General features: G+C 41.3%; 1 protein-coding gene across 2 annotated transcripts in view; it reads right to left on the bottom strand.

Annotated features, from left to right (window-relative positions):
* The window catches only part of GRIN2A (glutamate ionotropic receptor NMDA type subunit 2A), a 392,774-nt gene that overhangs the window by 76,068 nt on the left and 295,988 nt on the right, over positions 1-20,718 (bottom strand). For both annotated transcript variants that reach the window (XM_070412996.1, XM_070412997.1), the window contains 3 exons: positions 10,202-10,407; positions 4,271-4,439; positions 3,998-4,151 (listed from right to left, as the gene is read on the bottom strand). In XM_070412996.1, coding sequence (XP_070269097.1) covers positions 3,998-4,151; positions 4,271-4,439; positions 10,202-10,407 — 529 coding nt within the window. The remainder of the gene's footprint in view (positions 1-3,997; positions 4,152-4,270; positions 4,440-10,201; positions 10,408-20,718) is intronic.

The raw sequence follows: 20,718 nt of genomic DNA, 5'->3' as shown, positions 1-20,718 counted from the left end.
AGAGAAATATCAATCAGCTGCCTCCTGCACACCTCCTACTGGGGATGTGCCCGCAACCAAGGTACATGCCCTTGACCGGAATCAAACCTGGGACCTTTCAGTCCGCAGGCTGACGCTCTATCCACTGAGCCAAACTGGTTACGGCGATATTATTTTTAAATTGTTTTTCTGATGGAGCTAGTAATACTCATAAAGAACTAGGCTGATAGCAGACTGCCTTCTTATTAAAGTCTGTGACTACCTAACAGAGCTAGAGGTCATCACAAATTCCCACTTAATGAGTTTAATATATAACAAGAAACTAATATGTCTGAAGCTGTAACCGTATTGGATACTTCTAAAACTTTGTGATGCTGTTTTTTAATGTTTTTTTTTTTTTATTGTTTGTTTCTGAGAGAGACAGGGAGAGGGAGGGAGAGAGAGTGAGAGAGAGAGAGAGAGAGAGAAAGATCGATCTCTTGCTCCACTCATCCATGCAGTCACTGGTTGACTCCCACCCTGACCAGGGACTGAACCTGGAACCCAATGCATCAGGATGTTGGTTAGAACCCCAACATCCAGTTCTAACCAACAGAGCTACCCGGTCAGGGCTATATTTGACTTGAGGAATTTCCAAACTTCCCTATAGCAGCTGTACTATTTTCAGTGCAGTTTTGAAAGTGTAAATATGTTAAAAAGCAACAGATAACAACAGAAATCACTTGACTTGTATAACACAAGATGAGCCTGAAGAAATCATTGAGACAACTGAAATTTATCTTAGTTAAATTTAGCTTGAGTAACAAACAATATTAGGTCCCTGAAATAACAGAATTTGGTAATGAGGTGTATCTAAAAAAGGGGGAGAAATAAATGAATAATGAAGAGATTAAAATTACTTAATATTAAGAATAGAGATGTTAAATTAATTCTCCACGTTTGGTATACTAATGGGATAGTGTGTCTTAACAGAGAGGATCATTGTGATGAACAAATGAACATGTGCATGGGAAACATTTGGTAGTATGTGCTGCACACTGTATACATGTAACAGATTGGATGAAATAGCTGTTTGATTCTACAGCGAAAGCCAGACTTGGTGGTGCGGGGTGCTGTTCAGGGTCCCGAAAATGCATCCTGGTGTTTAAAACATGCCCACTTATTGCTCTGATAACTCCCTTTTCTCTGCAGGTTGCCATCCTCAGAGGAAACCCTCCCTGAATTCTATTCACATGTCAGAATCTGTGAACCCGCAGTGGGCTTCATTTGGCAATTGATTCATCCTAGTCACCGACTGGTCAGAAAATTAGGCGGAAGCTGAGCAAGTAACTGATGCCAGATGATTTCCAACTTGGAAGGGACAACATCTATCCCTTGACTTGTGCGCATGGCACAGAAATATAAGTGTTCTGCTGCAGGATTCTGATTTTAGTAAGTTTAAATTAGGTTCCTATTAATGCCCTGAAGGGTTGCTATTGTCAGATAGCACACATGCACGCACGCGCGCACCCCCTCCCCCAACACACACACCACAACAACAAAGAAAAGCACTAGAATAGTGGGGAAGCACTATCTATAATGTCTAAGGAGTGACCCAGAAATATGTTTAGATAACTCTGGATGACATCCTCTACTGGCTTAAAACAGATTCAACATTTATCCATGAGGGAACTTCAATCTATGAGACTCCAGGTCAGCATTTCTTTGGATCAAAGAATCCAACCTGCTTAGAAAGTCTTTAGAATTAAATGAATGGAAATATTGCAAGAGATGTCATCTCTGTCCTTGAAGAGCCCCTGGTTACATTTTTACACAAAAGCTTAGAGGCATTACCTGCAAGGGTTTCAGATGTGAGTTAATGGGGCTTGCGGAGGAGAGAGAATAGGAAATAATGAAGAGCCATGCAATCAGATTTTGAATGTTTTGGCTCTTCCAGATGACTGAGCCAGCGAATGGAAAAAATGTAGCTTAGCACGCTTCATTATGGCTTTGAAAACCTGCAGATAATGACCGTAAATAAAGGGGTGCACAGTCGATCGAATAGGGATGTAATTTAGTGACTAGGAAAAATATTAAGCCCACTGGGTAAAAACAGCTTGGAAAACAGTGTCCTCCAGCTACAATTTATTTTGTTTTATTTTATTTTAAAAATACAGTAGGAAGAGTAAGGGAAAAAGGAAGTTTGACTAAATTTAGCAAAAATACTTGACTTTTTATGGAAATGTTCTACTAATGCAGATAAGATAAAAACCTAGGGAAACTGGGTTGAAGCCAGATTCAATATCAGCGACCCATTTTTATGAAACAAGCCAATTGATATTTTTGTCTCTCTGATTGAACTGGAAAGAAACTTCTGTCTAGCTCACTAAGGAGATATGTGGACAATTTGTGAAAAGAAAGAGATCTCTTTCCATGAATTCACCTCCTTCAACCCTTTCCTAATCTCCAGGGCCAAAGATCCCTATTAAAGGGTCTGATAGGAAACTGGGGGTTGGAGGGATGACTAAGAGTGACTAATGAGTGAGAGTCTATCCAATAATTATTAAGATTCTGTACATGTTGCATATATGGATCAGTGGTTTGAAATATGGATCATATTTCATGGTATAGTGAGGCTCCCTTCTTAAGACATGGGCATTGTTATCCATATCAGACAAAGGCACAAAAGGAACACAGTGAGGTGTATATTTGTAAAGGTCTACAATATGCCAACAAAGGCTATGACATTTGAAGCAACGGGTGCAAAATCGTAATCCAGTGAGTGGGATGGATTTCAACAGCTTAAATGGATTATAAAAAAAATGAAAATAGTAAATCCATGCTTCTGTGAGTAAGGCAATATCCAAAATCCTGCTCGTCAACATTTCACTCAGGAGAATAAAGAATAAAAGTGTTGTTGGGTGCTGACATTACAAGTAAATGAAGACAGTGGAGGAATAAGGCAATGGGCTGGGAGATGGTGTCCACAAATTGGCTCTAGTCTGCAATCTTAATTCTCTAATAGACAAAGGGTGCTGTTGTTGTTATTTTTATCTTTTAAAAAAAGATGATAATTTAGTTGAACTTAATTGAACTATTTTTCACCCTCATACTGTTTTCTTCTAGGCGAAAATGTTCATCTTAACCTTCCCAAATTTAGGACAAAACCACTAAAAGGGGAATGTCAAAGGCAAGTTCATCTGAATTCCATGGTCTTCAAGATAGCCACTATCAAAAAATATTCATGCTAACCAAACACTCAACTTAACCTTTCTCTTTAAAGAAAAAATAAATAATGCTTGGCTATGTTCTGTGCAGTTTCAATTACTCTAGTCAGGCTACCTATAGCATATATATTTATAGTGCTAAAGAAAACCAGATGACAGAAAATACAAATCTACTTTGCCTTAAAACAATCTTCTGTAAAAACATGAATTTATGAAATAGTTAAAAGGAGCATAAATAGAATTTCCTCCTTCATAAGCCATTCAGCTTAAAGGATAGTCATTTACTAGTAAAATATGACTGTTAATTTTAAATCAGTGTTTACTCTTCAGACTACTCCTATGTTGTTTATTAGAGTAGTGGCATAAATCACTGTGCAGTCACCATTATTTTCACTCTTATATCCAGAAATAAGAGCCTCTCATTCTAGTGAGGGATGGAGGATAGGGATGTAGATGCTCAATAATGGTCTATGGGATGACTTAAATTAACTGGGGACAGACAGGTTTATACTTTAAATGTCTTCAAGACTTTAAGAAATATGTCTACTGATCTACATTCTACACAATCAAGTTCAGTATCTAAATATGTGATTGTCTTTTCAGCAGATTTTTCCAAGTTCAAGATAAATGAAAGATGTTAACTGAGGAAGAAAGTGAATTGGGATCACTCAAATGTGACACGTTTTGGAATATGTTGATGTGGTTAAAATGGAACTGAACCAGTTCCTAGCTGGTTCCGTCCTTGGAGCAAACAAGACAAAATACCCAAAGTTCATTGTAGGAAAATAATAGAGACAATGAAGGTCAGATACCTAGAAAAGCAGAAGGTGACACGGTGCCGTTGCTTCTTGAAACCATGACGCTGATTCCCGTCTCCACAAAGGGCACAGAGAAGTCCACCACTTCCGAACGCTCCTCATTGATGGTGAGGGAGCCGACTGCCATGACCGCCCGCTGATTGACCACCTGGGTACAAGGCAAAAAAGCAGAGCACCTTTATTTATCCTCCCCCCCCCCCCCCACAACCCCGAGGACCTCAGGCCCGAAGTCTGAAGGGGAGCCCGTGGGATGAGAAGAGAACTTACTTCCCCGATCATTCCATTCCACACGTTGTTCACTTTTTTGCCATGCTTCCCATTCGTCACCAGGTAGAGGTCATAGGTAAACTTCACCGTTCTGGAAAGCTTCTTTAGGATGTCAATGCAGAACCCCTTGCAGCATTTTTTCACATTCACTCCCTCATTGGTGGAATTACTGTAGAGGAAAATCCCAAGACCACAGACGGTTAGCACTGGAAAATTTGTTCATAATCATTAGCTACGCTCTTCCGCTACTTTTCACATGGGAAATTGCAGCTCAAAGTGAGGAAGTGGCTTTTCCAAGGACGTGCGGTGAGTTTATAACAGCAAAAGTGGAAAGTGCTCTTAATTATGAGATAATCATGACAACGGCTAACAGTTATTGAGTAATTACTACTGGCTATGCACTGTGCTAAATGCTTTGTACTAATTATTGGATTAATCTCCATGACATTTCTCTTAATTAGGTAGTATTTGTATCCCGATTACACAGTGAGAGTGACTGCCTCTTATTTTTAAAAGTTTATAGCACATGTACCCTTTTCAGACCAGATCTGGTCTAAGCTGACTTATAAAAACTTCCTGGAAAATGGAAGAGGATGTGAAATTCGCAGGGGAAGGAGAGTTTGCGGTACCCTATCACTGCAGATAGGGGTGCGCATCCAGAGGGACAAAGTGAGGGTGAGTGGCTTAGGAAATGCCTTTCCTTATTGAGAAAAAACCCGCCTCAGCTAAGAATCAGGAGACTTGAGGTTTACCCCCCGCCCGAGTCCATAGATTCATGTCTCATGATTGAGTCATCTGTCTAACCAGGGCTCCTTCATTCTTAACATTTTCCCTCCCTACCTACATGGCAAGGAGTGTAAACGGTGACACTATTAAATAGCAATGCCCTTAATCAGAAAAACAAACTTTGTTAAAATACAGATTTTTTAAAAACTGTCTTAAAAGCTATCATAATTTACCAAGGTTATAGTCATTGCTCTGTGCCAGACACCTTGCTTTATTTACCTGACAAAGTCATACTCAAAGGACACCCACAAAAATCACCCACAAAAATGACTTTAAAAAAGAAGGAAGCAGGGGCCTTGACAATTGTTAGCCAAAAGCACATAGAGACAACTCGTGTAGGAAGATTGAGACCCCTCTGAGCAGCATTGTGATTCCACCTTGCACTTGGCGATTCTATTAGCTCGACTCTCTGCCTTTGAGTCACGCATGCCATGAGATATGTGCTCTGTTTGAATATCCCATTGTTGGCACATCTACACTCAAACTATTACCTGAGCACAGAAATGATGTTTACAGAAACCCAACCTCATAATAGGAAAATACCTACGTTTCCACATTATATGAAAAAGTAGGCTATATATAGTGCTATCTACAGAATGATCACAGCTACATAAAAACAGATGAGCTTAGGAAATATCTGAATGGAAAAAACAATAAAATATGAAGCCTAGCTATTTTTGAATGGTGAAAAGTGTTTTTCCCTATTTAGCCCCCCTTACATTATCTATAGTGAGTACATACTACATACATAAATAGATATAAACACACATCAAGCACCATTAGTGTAGATCTGCATCTCCACCCATGAGTATAAACAGATTTGATCAAATAACTGTGAGATGTGAAATTGGGTTGCAAAATGAAATCTTTATTTCAATGTTTTGCTTATCTCAGAATCACAGATCTCCTACTCTGAATGGCTGTTTCACCATTGCCTACTTCCTATCCTGTCCCCAATCTCTGCTCAACCAACTTGCTTCTCTCAGCCAGGACCACCGTGGAGACCTAATTTCTAGCCTAGAAGCTGGATAACCTGCTCTGACCCTGCCACCCTCAGCTTAGGGGTCATGGGAGGTTACATCTGTGTACATTTACATATAATGACTGGTGGACTCAACTCCACAGAGTAACAGGAAGTAGGTACCTTGCCTATCCCCACAAGTTCCCAGAGCAGAAGGGGGGCAGGCTGGAATTACAACTGCTATAAGTATATTAAGTTAATGGCATGTCCAGATATGATTTCCTTCTTGGTATCTGTGACTCTGAAAAATGTGTCGAAATCAAATTATCTTTCTTCCCGGCCCCTATAGGCCGTGCATCGATGCCTCTTGTCTACCTCTTCCCATTTGGGTCTCCCTCACTCTCTGCTGCTTTGTTTCTTTTATCTTCCTTCCCCTGGTCAAGATTCCTGGAAGAGTTTGGACAAGAATTACAGATGCCTCAGGTTTAAGATTCAGGGTCACAGGCATATAGTGACTTATATGATTCTTTGGCCTCCCTGGGCACCTTAACCAGTTTATGAGTTAATTATAGCCCCACACTCCTTAATACTGAGTTATTTCTAGATATGAAGTCATGGAATCATTTTCACCCAGCAAGCACCACTGAGTACCTACTCTGTGCATGACACAGAACTAGGCCCTGGGGACACGGGACGAAGAAGACATGCAGCACATGCAATAGTTGAATTTATCATGGGGGTTATGGAAACACAACCAGCTTGTAATGGGGAACTTGTAGTTGATTCCTATAACAGCGCGCGCGCGCGCGTGTGTGTGTGTGTGTGTGTGTGTGTGTGTATGACTTAACTACAACGACATCTGAGAAATGGTGTCCCTGCACTCTCTCTCAGCTCTCTCCCATCACCCAAAAATAAAGGGTGACTCATCAAAACAAATACAGGGAAAGGGCTCCAATAACTCCAATTCTTTGGCTCTACAGTTTCCCAGTGTGGCCCCTGGATGTGAGCATGGCCACGCCAGTCAGACAGAGCTGCTTGCAGATGCCAGGCCTGCTACTAACCACCACAAACACTCAGTCGAGTCTGTTCACTCACAGCCTCAGTTTGCTCTTTTGTAAACTGAGAAGGCTAACACTTACCTCGCAGGATAGCTGAGGAGATAAAGTACCTAAGCACCTCTCACATAAGCACTTAAAAATCTATCTCCTCTCTTCTCACCAATGACTTAACAGTTTGGGGGATTAATTGATAGTATGGCCACATTTCTTTCTATGCAGCAAGGCCAGATCATTTTTCCTTAACATTCAACTAGCAGGCTAGAAGAATACTCTGATTTCTCAGCTCATTTCCTACCGCCTGTGATTTTAGAAGACTTATGGGTGCCCTCAAGACCCTGCCATTTACTAGAAGTGAGAGACAAAGGGTTTTTCTCTGGGAGAACAGCATCAAGAAAACAAACACAGTCATGTTATCTAATAAGAATCCTTTTTGGAATCAATTGGCCTGCCTTATGTTACCTTTAAGAAATACAATTGATCCAATCTGTGTTAATGCTGGGATTAGTGGAACCTAGTAATTTTTCATTGCTCTCGGGTAAAACAAAGACTAAAGCTATCTAGATGCACAGTAAACATTTTATGTCCCCAAGTGAGAAAAAGAAAGCTGCAAGTCATCACCTCCCACGGGAACTAAACATGTGAATCTGAACCTGTTACTGTGTTTATATTCTTCAGTGGAAAAGTCAATTCTTTCAGAGAGTAATTTATTTGGGGGTTCATTTTCTCCATACAAATGTGACTCAGGGCTTGGTGATCTATTGCTTTTGGCTCCAGGGCTTCTGCTTTTAAGACTTTAAACCCTATTATTGATTGTGAAGCGAGGCCCTACTTACTGGCCATACTGAATAGAAAAGGCATTGTTATCATACGGGAGGCTCCTCACGGAGGTTATACTCTTTGCTCTGTGCCAGCCACTTTGTTTTCTTCATCTGACCAAGTTCTGCTCAAAAAACACCCATTCAAATCAAAACATTGACAACTTTCCCATTGTTTCCCCAGCTCATCACTCTATAGCACTGCCCTAGCCTTCATTCTGTTTCCCAAACTCGATACTCTCTTTCCTGCCTCAAGGCCTTTGCAACTGCTGCTCTCACTTCCTGGAAGGCACTTCCCCCAGTTCTTCTCACATTTGGCTCCTTTTCATCCTTTATATGTGACCTTATTCTTACCTGTGTGAGCTAAAGAAGCCCCACATCCATCAAGCTATCATCCTCTCACACCACCTTCTTTACATCCTTCCCAAAGTTTATCATAACGTGGAACTGCCCTGGTCCTTCATTGGTTGAATTGATTTTTACCTGTGCCTGCTTCATGACTGCAAGACTTTTTGTCTTTTGTCTTTCCTGTCCATTGATGCATCCCCTGATGCATCACTCATAGTGTGCTTAATATGTATTTATTTATTGATCAATTCATTCAAAATTTCAGTGCCAAAGAGGCTGACAACTCCAAAAAGGCTGATCATTATCTTTTGAATAATTTCAGAATTTCAATTCCAAATTGGCTGAGTATTGATAACAAAGTGTTCTCCAAACTGAAGTGTGCCTTCAAAATATATTTAGCAATCATATTTTTAAAAATTATCTCTATCCCAAGAGCTGAGCTCTGGGGATTTGCATCTTGTATAATGTGCGAAAAAAGATCCTTTTCCCTGTGATTTCAAGCATCATCAATATCAGTATGTCATGTTTTGTGCTTGTCACTGGGGGTACCAAATTAATAAGTCACATTCCAAATTTGGGCAATTAACAATCCAAGAGGAAATACAGACAAACTATAAGCCACACACACACACAAAAAAATGGTAACAAAGAAAGAGATAGAGTTGTAGGGACTGGATGTTTGTGTTCCTTCAAATTCATATGTTGAAACCTAATCCCCAATGGGATGATATTTGGAGGGGGGACCTTGAGGGTAATTTGGTCATGAGGGTGAGGCTCTCATGAATGGAATTAGTGCCCTTATAAGAAGAGCAAGAGAACGTGTTTCCTCTCCTCTGCAATGTGAAGAAAGGACGATAAGCAGAGGACCCTCATCAGACAATGAATCTGCCAGCACTTTGATCTTGGATTTCCAGCCTCCAGAATTGTGAGAAATAAATGTCTGTTTTTTAAGCCATGCAGATTATGCTAATTTATAGCAGCCTGGCCTGACTAAGACATGGACACATATCCAGAGTACTGCTGAAGTATGGAGAACTAACCCAACTTGGGGAAGGAGTAGTTAAGACTTACAGGACAAGCAAGAACTAGTGAGGTGAAAGGAGGCGATCAGAAAATACTCTGAAGAAAAAAGTAGATTTCCATCCAACCCTAGGCCTTTTCCTTTGGTGAATCCACCACAAGGGTGGTATTTTTGTTTATGTTTGCAATAGCAAAGACTATAATCAGGGCCTTGCACTTGGCCATGAAGACTTGTGCTTCTCCAACAGGTTTATATGTTAGGGAGAAGCCTTCACCAGAGGCTCTGATACAAAAGTCCATTCCTCTTTCAATTGTAATGAAAGAGGAAGTGACATAGGTGCCATGCTTGCTTGCTGCTGCTAAGCTGGATTTCTGCCAGGAGGTCAGGTCCCCTTGATCACACCAGAAAGTCATTTGTAAGGTGTGTGTTGATCCCCAAGTGGAGAGAACTTTTGAAAAGTTTTGAAAAGTTTGGATCTAGGAAATATAAAAGAGATGGAAGGAAGCGAAAGGGGTGGGGCTGGGGGAGGCGGGCAGCCAGAAAAATACAAAGAAATTAATTGTTTAAGGAAAGATTGAAAGAGAGGGTTGATTCAGCATAATGGCTAGAACATGGACCAGTCTTTGAGTCCTGCCCCTTCCATTTACCAGCTGAATGGCTTTAAATGCGTTTCTTAATTTTTTTCCATAACTCCATTGTTATCATGTCTAAACTGTCAAAATCGCTTACCTTGCATTGAGGTTGTTGAAATTAAATAAGGCAAACCACTTGGAGTAGTTCCAGTTTAAGTATTTTAAAAAATCTATCATTATATTATACTTATTAGAACAGGGCCCATTTTACATTACACACACTGTATTCTTTTATAGATTTTGTTATTATCAAGGACACACGCCATTGAAAGGATTGGACACATTCAACGTTACAGGGTCCCCGACTCACTTGATTTTGACGAACTTCCGACAGGGTACAGTGTTCCTCACACACGACTCGGTCAGCGGGTCTATGTCTTCCACGATGACAAAGGGGGCCTCCTCGAGGGTGACAATGCTCAGATGGTTGTCGTCCGGCTCACAGTCCGAAAAGGACTTGTACCTCGGCCACACGGCGTGCCTCAGGCTCAGGGTCTGGTTCTCCCACTTGCCCACCTGCATCATAAAGACAAAGACAGGCCTGTGCTTTCTAGCACAACTGGTTTCTAGAAAGGCGAGTCTTACCCCGGGGGAGGAGCAGGAGAAAAATCCATCCCTCTTAAGGTATTTTCTGCTACTTGCCTCAACGTACGCATCTGCTTTACATGTTGAGAAAAAATGGGGACAGAGGGCGAGCAGAATATTGGGCCCAGACTCGCCCCAGACTAATGACATCACGGGGGTTTTGCCTAAGCACTAACACAGTGGTTCTCAACCTTGGCTGCACATTAGAATCACCAGGGAATCTTTTTAAAATCCTGATTTCTGGGCCTCATCCTCCGGAAATTCTGTTTCTTTGTTATGGGGTGGGGCCACAATATGAGTAACAAAGAAACAGAATTTCCGGAGGATGAGGCCCAGAAATCAGGATTTTAAAAAGATTCCCCGGTGATTCTAATGTGCAGCCAAGGCTGAGAACCACTGCACTAACACTTTTGGAGCTCCCCAGGTGATTCCCGAGTCCTGCCAGAGTTCAGGATCACTGATGTCATGAAAATAGCTCGAATTTTTAGAATCAGAGAGACCTGGGCTTGAATCCGCAACTCTGCCACTTATTAGCTGTACAACCCCAGGCAAGCTCTTAATCACTACGAGCATCTGTTTCTCATCTGAAACTATTCCACCTGCTTTAAAGGTGCCTAAAGTTGGCATAATTCCAACTACTTTATAAAGATGTTGTCAGAATTTTTTATTGATTTGAGAGAAACATCAATTTGTTCCACTTAGTTACGCGTTCATTGGTTGATTCTTGTATGTGCCCTGACCCGGAATCGAGCCCACAACCTTGGCGTATCGGGATGATGCTCTAACCAACTGAGCTACCCGACCAGGGCAGGATGTGTGGGAATTAAATAAGGCAATTTATACAGCACAGTGCCCGGCGCAGAGTTAAGGACCACATACTTTTCCTTTTAAGTATAGAAGAGAGACAATGAAAAGGAGGAAGCTTTTTTCAGTGCTATAAAAAAAAGAGGAAAGGGGAAAAGAAGATGAAGTAGAGGGAAGATTAGGGGGAGAGACAACACCAGGGGACAGAGCAGGTGAGGAAACAGAAGCAACACTTCACGCTCAGACATGGTTCTATTTAAGTTGCAGATTGAGGTGAACTTTTATTAATCCAGCACCGAGTGGAGACTTCTGCTTAGTACACATCAAGACCTGTCAAAACAGAATCGATGTGTTCCCTCTGAGCAGCAGCCGGCATCTTAGTGAAATCAAATTAAAGGCTGTGTGTTTTGAACTTTAATTTTATTTGACAGCTTGTTGGCACTGTTCGCATGCACGTGGGAGAAAGCTGGCCCCAGCATCGCACTTTCTCTTTCTTTGCCCTCCTCCCACGTGCAATTGCTTGACACCACAGGTCAGCCTTTTATTTGTAATATCAGCCTCAAGAAAAAGGCCTCGTCTGAAATGCTAAGTGCCAAGTCCAGGCTCGCCTGTGTCGACATGACCCACCGGCCTCTCCCCCTGGAATATAGTGTCGCCAGAAATGAATCGCAGGTCCTTCAAGAGAATTCAGACTCTCTGGACACCAGGAGAGGTGAAGGGGCGGGAAGGGGGTGGATAAGGCAGCCAATGTTCTCTACGATGACCTCATCATTTGGACTGGAAAATCTTTGCTTCTTGTAGAGAAATATCCCATGTGGCTAGTTAAAAAATTGTCCAGCTTCACGGGTACCTTTCTTTTTAAGATAGGAAGGGGAGCAGAGTAGTTTGGTCAAACATGTTCATCTACCCATGCTGTGATATGTAACACTAGCTGGAGAGAATGTTGAGCCCATCAAATTCTTCATTCATTCAACAAGGATTTATTGAACACCAACTCTGAGCTGGCACCAGCCCGGGAACACTGATAGATAAACACAGAACAATTCCTTCCTTCTTGGAACTATCAGTTGGCTGCAGGTCAAAGATCAAACCTTTAATAATAAATAGATTAAAGACACATCCAAACTTTTCCTTTTGGGGAATGTTATACCAACTCCCCCCTTGTTTTTTTTTCCAGAGGCCTGGTAGTTCAGTGGGCAAGCAAATGGCTTTTGGAGTCAAACAGAGCTAAGTATTAATCATGGCTTCTCTACACGTACTCACTACATATACATATACACAATTTCTCATTGGCTGAGTAGCCTTGGGAAAGTCACTCAACCTCTCTGAGATTCACTTTCTCTATCTGTAAAATTCAGATAATAACAGGATACACCTTTCAGGAATATATGAGTCAAAAATATGCAAGAAACATTGAGCATAGAACTTAGCACATACCATACATGGTAGCTGCTATTATTTTATTATTGTTGTAGTAGGCATTTAAGATCTAGCTCAAATATCACATAAGCTTTAAAGGAATTTCTGTCTTCCCTAGTAACACTGAACTTTGCACCTATCTCCACCACAGCATTTGATGTTATAATTATAACAATATCACTTTGGGGTCAGGAAATGTGGCAATATCACCCAAAATCCTACATGGTGAGGATTATTATTCCAACTTCACAATTCAGACAACGAAAGCACAGCTAATACGTGGTGGAACCAGAGCAATAGTATGGGGCTGTCTGAATCTAAAGATGTTTTCCTACTCGTGTGTCTATTAATTGATCTGCATTCATCATATTGTAGCTCCAATACCCTTTCTCCCTTCAGAGACAAGCACTGAAGTCCCCAAAATACCTAAATAGGGGCAAAGACTGTTTAGCTAGCAGATCTATGGTGATTTCATTGACCACATCTCATACCCTACACAGTGGGAGGCAGGCAAAAGTTCCATCCAGCTCAAGGCTGACTCATGGAGAGAGAGGTTGCAAAGGTTTATGAGTTCCCAGAGTGCAATGACTTCCTAAATCTTCTCTCTCTCTCTTCCCAAGATGTCTAAGTAAGCACCCATGAGTCGGCCAAGGAGGGTGGAAGTGAGCGGTGGGTGGAAAAACTTGATCAGAAGCTGAAGTTGCTGTATAAACAATACCCTAGATCCTGAGAGATCTTGTCTACTTCTCTGAGCCTGACAGGCTCCCATTCCAGACACCAAATATCTCAACTTCAAGATTTTATATACCAGACAGAGGAGAACAGACATCCTTATCTTTCCCCTCCGATATCCTTATTTCAAAGGACTATAAATGAGTCCAGTGTTTATAAACATAAGTATTTATTGAGTGGCTACTGGGTACCAAGAACTGTGCTAGACACTAAGGATACTATAGAGAAAGCAACAAATTACTTGCATGGAATTCTTACGCTAATTGGGAAGGCACACATGGGTCAAATAATCACACAAAAGTATATATCATGCAAACCAGGAGGAAGAAAAAAAAAGTGAGTGAGTATATGAGAGAAGAGAGGGGGAAAGAAATCACAGGAGGCTTCCCAGAGGAGGTGACACAAACTGAGATTGCAAATCTAAGATGAGAGGATGGGGAGTAAGAGGGAGTTGAGGAAGGAAGAGTACTCTAAGAAGGCATGGGCCAGGTGATGCAAAGCCTTGTAGGTCCTGTCAAGGAGTTGAGATTTACCCTAAGAGTTAATTTAGTCTGTTTAGCCAAAATGGAAAATGATATATGGAAGTCATCATGAACATATTTCTGTATATTACCTGTCCAAAGTGAAGGTTCTTTGCTTCCTCAATCCATTTTCTTCCTTTTTTATTATGAAAAAAAATTAACTCATACAAAAGAGAGCAGTAAAATGAATCTCTATATTCCCATTATTTTGCTTCATTAGTTACTAACTCATGCCAGTCTTGTTTCATTTATACTCCGCCACTTTTTCCATGCTATATTGAAGAAAGTCCCAACTATCATGTTATTTCATTCACAAATTCTTACTTTGATTTAAATATCTAACCTTCATCTGCTTGATAATAGTATACCTCAACAATCTATATATTTATGTATTTGCTTCACTCATTAGATTATGATTCCCCAGTCTAGCAGAGATTGATTTCTATGTCCCCAGCTTCTAACTCAGGCTCTAGCACAAGGAGGAACTTAATGGATAGTTGTTAATGGAATGAACGAACACACAGCTTGAATTTTTAAAAAATGTTGATGAGTCAGAAAATGCTAGTGTATCCTTATATGCCTTAGCTATGGAATCTTGTACCCTAAGGAATGACCTAGGCCAGTGATGGTGAACCTTTTGAGCTCGGCGTGTCAGCATTTTGAAAAACCCTAACTTAACCCTGGTGCCGTGTCACATATAGAAATTTTTTTGATATTTGCAACTATAGTAAAACAAAGACTTATATTTTTGATATTTATTTTATATATTTAAATGCCATTTAACAAAGAAAAGCAACCAAAAAAATGAGTTCGCATGTCATCTCTGACACGCGTGTCATAGGTTCGCCATCACTGACCTAGGCTGAGCCAATGGGAATTTTCCCTGGGACTTTTGCTGGAACTAATAAGATAGGGTGGGTATGACAAAAGAACCAATCAGAGATTAAACATGGAGCTAAAAAATAGAGCAGAGAGCAATAAAGTCTTGATGGTATTGCCTGAGCTCTTATAATAATAAAAGTTGACAATCACTAAGCAGTTATGTATTAGGTACCATTCTTAGCACTAGTTTAATTCTTATAAACACTTTACACACAAGAAAAAAAGTGAGGGGCAGATGATTTTTATCTCTATCATGAATTTTTTTTTATACTTAAAAACATTCCCAAACTCGCCCAAATAGACTGTGTGAGAGAAGAAAAAAAATCTTTACCTTCAAAATAAACTGCATTTTGGTGATAAAACTTTGAGTGTTTTCAGCAAGTATTCTGAAGTTTTGAGGACAAAGAAAACTAATTGACCTCTGATGGAGAAAGTTATTTTGTTAAAAGCAATATGAAAAGGGGAAATTAACTTTGTAATGATTTTTTATCCATTCTTATTAATAAAATTTAAATTCGCTTTTAGAAAGCGAATTGCTCTTAAGGTTCTAAAAAGCATTTTGAGAAAGGGCAGTGATTACTTCTTGAAAGGTTCAGCCAATACTTTCCCAGAACAGAGTCTCTTAAGTTAATATTTACCCCTTCGTGTCTGGGCAAATTCAGAGACATGTCATCTAGGCTGCAAGAAAGTAGGTTAATAGATGTGTGTGGCTCTCCTTTCAGAGATATGAGTGTTGGATCTTATTTGATCTATTCACGAAATGCTTACAAGAGACAATTAAAATCTCTTTACTACTGGCCTCCTGGTCTCCCAAACCATCCCCTGAAACATATATCTAAACACCCTTACTCAACTCCTTCCATGATGCATTCTGCCTACAGAATCCAAGCCAGACTCCCCTATACATTAAAGGACCCTGTTATATAGGTCCAACTAACCTTGTTACACTTTCATTGATCTCTCTCTCACTTTCTCAATCTCTTTCTCGTTCTTGTACACCCTATACATACTCTCACACTAAAACATGTGCACCTTCAAAACACACATACTCACTATGTATACCTACACATACTCACTACGTATACATATAAATGTCCATGTGTGTATATGTGTGTATATATGTCACATAGCTATACATCATACATAAACCTATAAACACACACCTACATGCATACACTCATACCTACCCAAACACAATACACACATATATACACTCTCACACACGCACAACTACACAAACACACATACCTAGCCCGTACCTAAACACACTTCTACACACACACACACACACACACACACACACACACACACACTAAGCCACAATGATGTATCTAGTTTTCACTTACTACACACACTTTGAACAACACCCACTTTCCTACTTTGCCTGGACAATTTCTTCCACCTGAAATTCCTCACCTTATTATCGCCACAGTTTGAAATCCTACCCATTCTTTCCAGGTCCAGCTCAAATACCACCTCTCCCATGGAGCCTAATTCTCCATCAGGATTTCACTTTGCATCTTCTGTGCCTCCAGAACATTTTCTTTTTGAATTCTCCCACTTGTCCATTCATGCCCTCAATACACATGCATCCGGTGCTGTACCCTGTGCCAGGCACTGCAGGAGGCTCTGGGGCTACAACTGTGAACAGGCCCAGGCCTGGTCCCCACCCTCAGTTTCCAGTCTGACTGGAGAGAAGTTAAAGCCCAAGGGCAATAAAGCGAGATGACTGCCTGCTGGGGTAAGCACAGGATGCTGCTGAAGCAGACAGCCACCTGCTCTGGAAGGAATCAAAAGATGCTTCCTGGAGGAACTGGCTTCCAACTACGAGCCAGACCAGCAGAGCTGTGGTGTGGCTAAAGGTTTTATCATTATCCTCAGGGCAACTGAGGGGTATGGAGGGGTGGGGGTGGGGTGATTGAAGACTTTTAATCAGGGGAGGGCTAAATCAATCTGGTGTATTAGAAAACTTCTTACCAATGTAGTGCAGAGACAGGGCTTATGGCTAAAAAATTGTGAATTCAGACAGATGGGTTAAGGAGGCAGTTGCATTAATCTGGATGAGGCTCACATAGGACCATATTGGTGAGGCTGGCATAACTCATGAGATCTCAAAGTGGTAGAATCAATAGAACTTGGAGACCAATTGTGTAACTGTATGTAAGTGGGGAGCGATGACGCAGGCTGCACTGAATTACAGTTCTGTTGAGTATCCGGCCTGGACAGCTTCCACAACCATGTGACACCCCTCCCCCCCCCCCCCCCCGCCCCCGCCATCGGATATGCTATGGCATTCACCCACAAGCCAGTTCAATAAATATTTGCTAAACCGAGCTCGACTCAGACTGCAGCATACCATCCATTTTTACTTGGAATACAAAGTTAAAAGAGGAAAATGACCTGTTTACTCAGCTCCTCTCCTTGGAGATAAGACAATGGGGATTACAAAATTAAACAGCAGAAAGGAAATTTATTAAAACTGACGACGGAAGCAGAGTTCACACTGCCTGGGGTCTAGCTTGCCTGTCCCCGGTTAGCTCGTTGGGTGATTTCATAACCAAGGTGGAAAGAGGCCTTAAAACAAACACCCCGTGTGTGCAAAACATCGGAAAACATTTCACTTTGGATAATAAGCAATGATTTACTCCCAAGCTGGAGAAAATGAGTAATTAACTCTTCAGAAAGATAAATTTAAGGAGAGAAACAAGGCAAACAGGAGGCCAATTTCTCTCCACCTGAAATATAAAGTCTTCCAAAGGACATGAGATAAATGGCCGTGAAGGAAATTTAAAATGATTTAATGTCCATATTTAGCATAACTAACATCATCGATTAGCATCACTTCCATGCCCCTGCATGCAAATCTAATACTGTAAGCAAGCTGATAGCAGGGTTATACACAAGTAAGTTTGTCTTGGGTTGCTGCTTGAAACCTGACACAGATTTCAATTTGATTGATCAGGGAACTAGAGCACAGGTGTGTGAGCCACGGCCTGCTATGAAGTTGAAATGGACTCTATCTGGAGAACCTTGCAATTGAGTCCAATGATATCTTTTTTTTAACCAAATCCCAAGTAAAATTTCATCCAAAACAGCTAGAGTCTGCGGAAACAAAACGTCTTATTGGAACCCAACTTTCCCCTTCATGGTATATTCAGTTTCTGCTACAAAGAAACTGTTGCCCGGGGAGGGTGGCTCAGGTGGTTGGGTGTCGTCCTGAGCACCAAAGGGTTGCTGGTTGATTCTTGGTCAGGGCACTTACCCAGGTTGTGGGTTTGTTCCCCGGTCGAGGTGCCTGCAGGAGGTAACCAATCTATGTTTCTCTCTCATATCAATCTTTCTCCCTCTCTCCTTCCCTCTCTCTCTAAAATCAATTTAAAAACATATATTTTTAAAAAGAAACTGCTGGAAAGCAGACGTGGGTCAAACCTATTTTGTCTTCAATGCCCTGGGGCCACAGATGCCACTGGCAGAGTGACACTAAGAATTGCTTTCCGGATACAGAGGGGACAATGTCTGCTACCTTTGAATGCGCTGTCTTACATGGGACTATGAGGCTTCAGCATGAATAAGAACCTCTCGCCAAAGCCGGTTTGGCTCAGTGGATAGAGCGTCGGCCTGCGGACTGAAAGGTCCCGGGTTCGATTCCGGTCAAGGGCATGTACCTGGGGTTGCGGGCACATCCCCAGTGGGAGATGTGCAGGAGGCAGCTGATCGATGTTTCTCTCTCATCGATGTTTCTAGCTCTCTATCTCTCTCCCTTCCTCTCTGTAAAAAATCAATAAAATATATTTAAAAAAAAAAAAAAAAAAAAAAAAGAACCTCTCCTTGGAGCTAATTAAGAAGGCAAACTCCTAGATCTCAGGAGTGCCTGCCTCAGTAGGTCTGGGAGGAGGCCTGGGAACCTGACTTTTCAACCAGGGTCTAAGTCATTCCGTTCCAGGTGGTCTAAGGACCACATTTTGAGAAGCACCTGAAGGGCTGTACCTGTGGATCCCAGCAGGATTGAATACGGCACAAGAAAAGATGGAAATCTTTCTTCTTGGGTTACTTATGTAACCAGTAGCAATTGCCAGCAGATCTAAATGAGTTTAATCAGCTATTAGAGCCTTAATTAAATTCCTCTCAGTTGAAATTTCAGAATTGCCTAATTGTTACACAGCTCACATTGGAGCAGTTGATTTTTTTCTCCTATAATAACCGCTCTCAGGATAATCTAATATCTTCATGGGTAACCGTGTCAGCTATTTTAGAACCCAGCACTGAGATGGAAATTCATGGAGATGTGTTTTGATCATTGTTATTTCCGTAAAACAACTTGCCTATTTGCTTCTCTTCTCCTCTTGATGTTCCGCCAACAGCGGAAGAGCTCAATGCTTGTTCAACCTCAGATTTGGTGCAAGTCTCTGAGACCATGAGCCACCATTTCATTTAGAAGTTCATGTATAATCTTCCATCCTCCAGAGTTCCTCTGTTCCCCAAGTTCTATTTCTCTGGTTTTCTTTTAATTCTTTGTGTGCTCTCAAAAGTGATGTGTCTGGTAATTAGCTAAACAGTTAATAGTAGGCTTTTTTTTTATCTTCTTTGGTTCCACACTGGAATGATATAACATGAAAGGCTTGAAAATTCAGCAGAACATAAAAAGAAGCTCTTTCACAATTACTAATTATTTTTTGCAACATGTTCTTGGGAGTCCTTTATTGAGCAACTTCCATATCAATCAATCTACTGCAGGCTGTAATAATGACTATTAAATAATTAATAAGTATAATAACTGGCAATTCTTGAGGGACCACCCCACCATGCCTTTTTTTCTCTTTACCCTCACAGACCTGTAAAGAAAAGGCCATTATAACCTTTAATTTCCTGATTAGGAAAGGGGGGTAGGGGGGCTTAAGTGACTTGCCCAAGAGCAAACAGTGACTGAGAACTTTTGGAATCTGAGCTCAGACTACCTGATTTGAGAGCCTGGGACCATTACCAGCCTTCGATATCCCCAAGACTGCCATCAGACTTGCTTTGCGAAATATTAAGGCAAACAGGAGCAGTTGGCTTTGTTGCTGGAATGCTCCATGGATCTGCTGCAGAAAGTGGTGGCCTGGGGGCCTGGAGCACCTGTGCAGAGTCTCCCCACTTTGTGGAGGGGCAATGTCTTCCTTTTCTGTGAGGTACAGCCAGAGGTGGTCATCTTGCACCTTTCTTTCATGTACACCAGTCTTATTTCCTCACTTTACCCATGAGTTGATTCTTCTAAGGACCTTGAATTCCACCATGAAAATGCCTCTATGAGCAGGGCCGCAGTGAGCCCTTGCCGGCTGGAGGCTGCATTCTACTGCTATTAACACGGACATCCAAGAAACGATTAGAATAAGAGATCAGGGGGAAAAATCCACCGCTCAAATGTGACCTGAGTGACAATTAGTTAATTTGGGGATTTCAACCAAGCGGAATGTAATTAAGTCTCTAACAGCTGATTAGCCTTTTTCTTCGCCTCTGTAATCATCCCCATTCCTTACATAAGGGGCCTTAGAAGACAGGATTCCATCTTTGTGTCAGGCTGCACTGGAGATGCTGACGGCCAAGGCACCGCAAGTCTGTTTATAGTGCTGCATCTGTGATTATCAAAACTCAAACATAAACTTGGTTGAACCCCTTAAAGGGCTGCTGCCTTGGAGAAGAAAACCAGAATGCATATAGATCTGCAAAAACTGTCAGGAGGAGATGTGGGGGGTGGGGGAGGTGGGGATGGGACAATCACAGAAACTGAAAAGGGTGAGGGGGAGGATAAGGATGTAATATTGGATCTGAACTTGACCCAAGGTCAGTCCTCTTGAACAGTAATAGTGATGACCATTATTATTACTCATAACACCTTCACAAAGAC

The sequence above is a fragment of the Myotis yumanensis genome, unplaced genomic scaffold (assembly GCF_028538775.1).
Source record: "Myotis yumanensis isolate MYYU_CA2020_CCGP unplaced genomic scaffold, mMyoYum1.0.hap1 SCAF_4, whole genome shotgun sequence".
NCBI lineage: Eukaryota > Metazoa > Chordata > Mammalia > Chiroptera > Vespertilionidae > Myotis > Myotis yumanensis.
The sequence above is the reverse complement of the archived record's forward strand: the minus strand, read 5'-3'. Positions and strand labels throughout refer to the sequence as shown.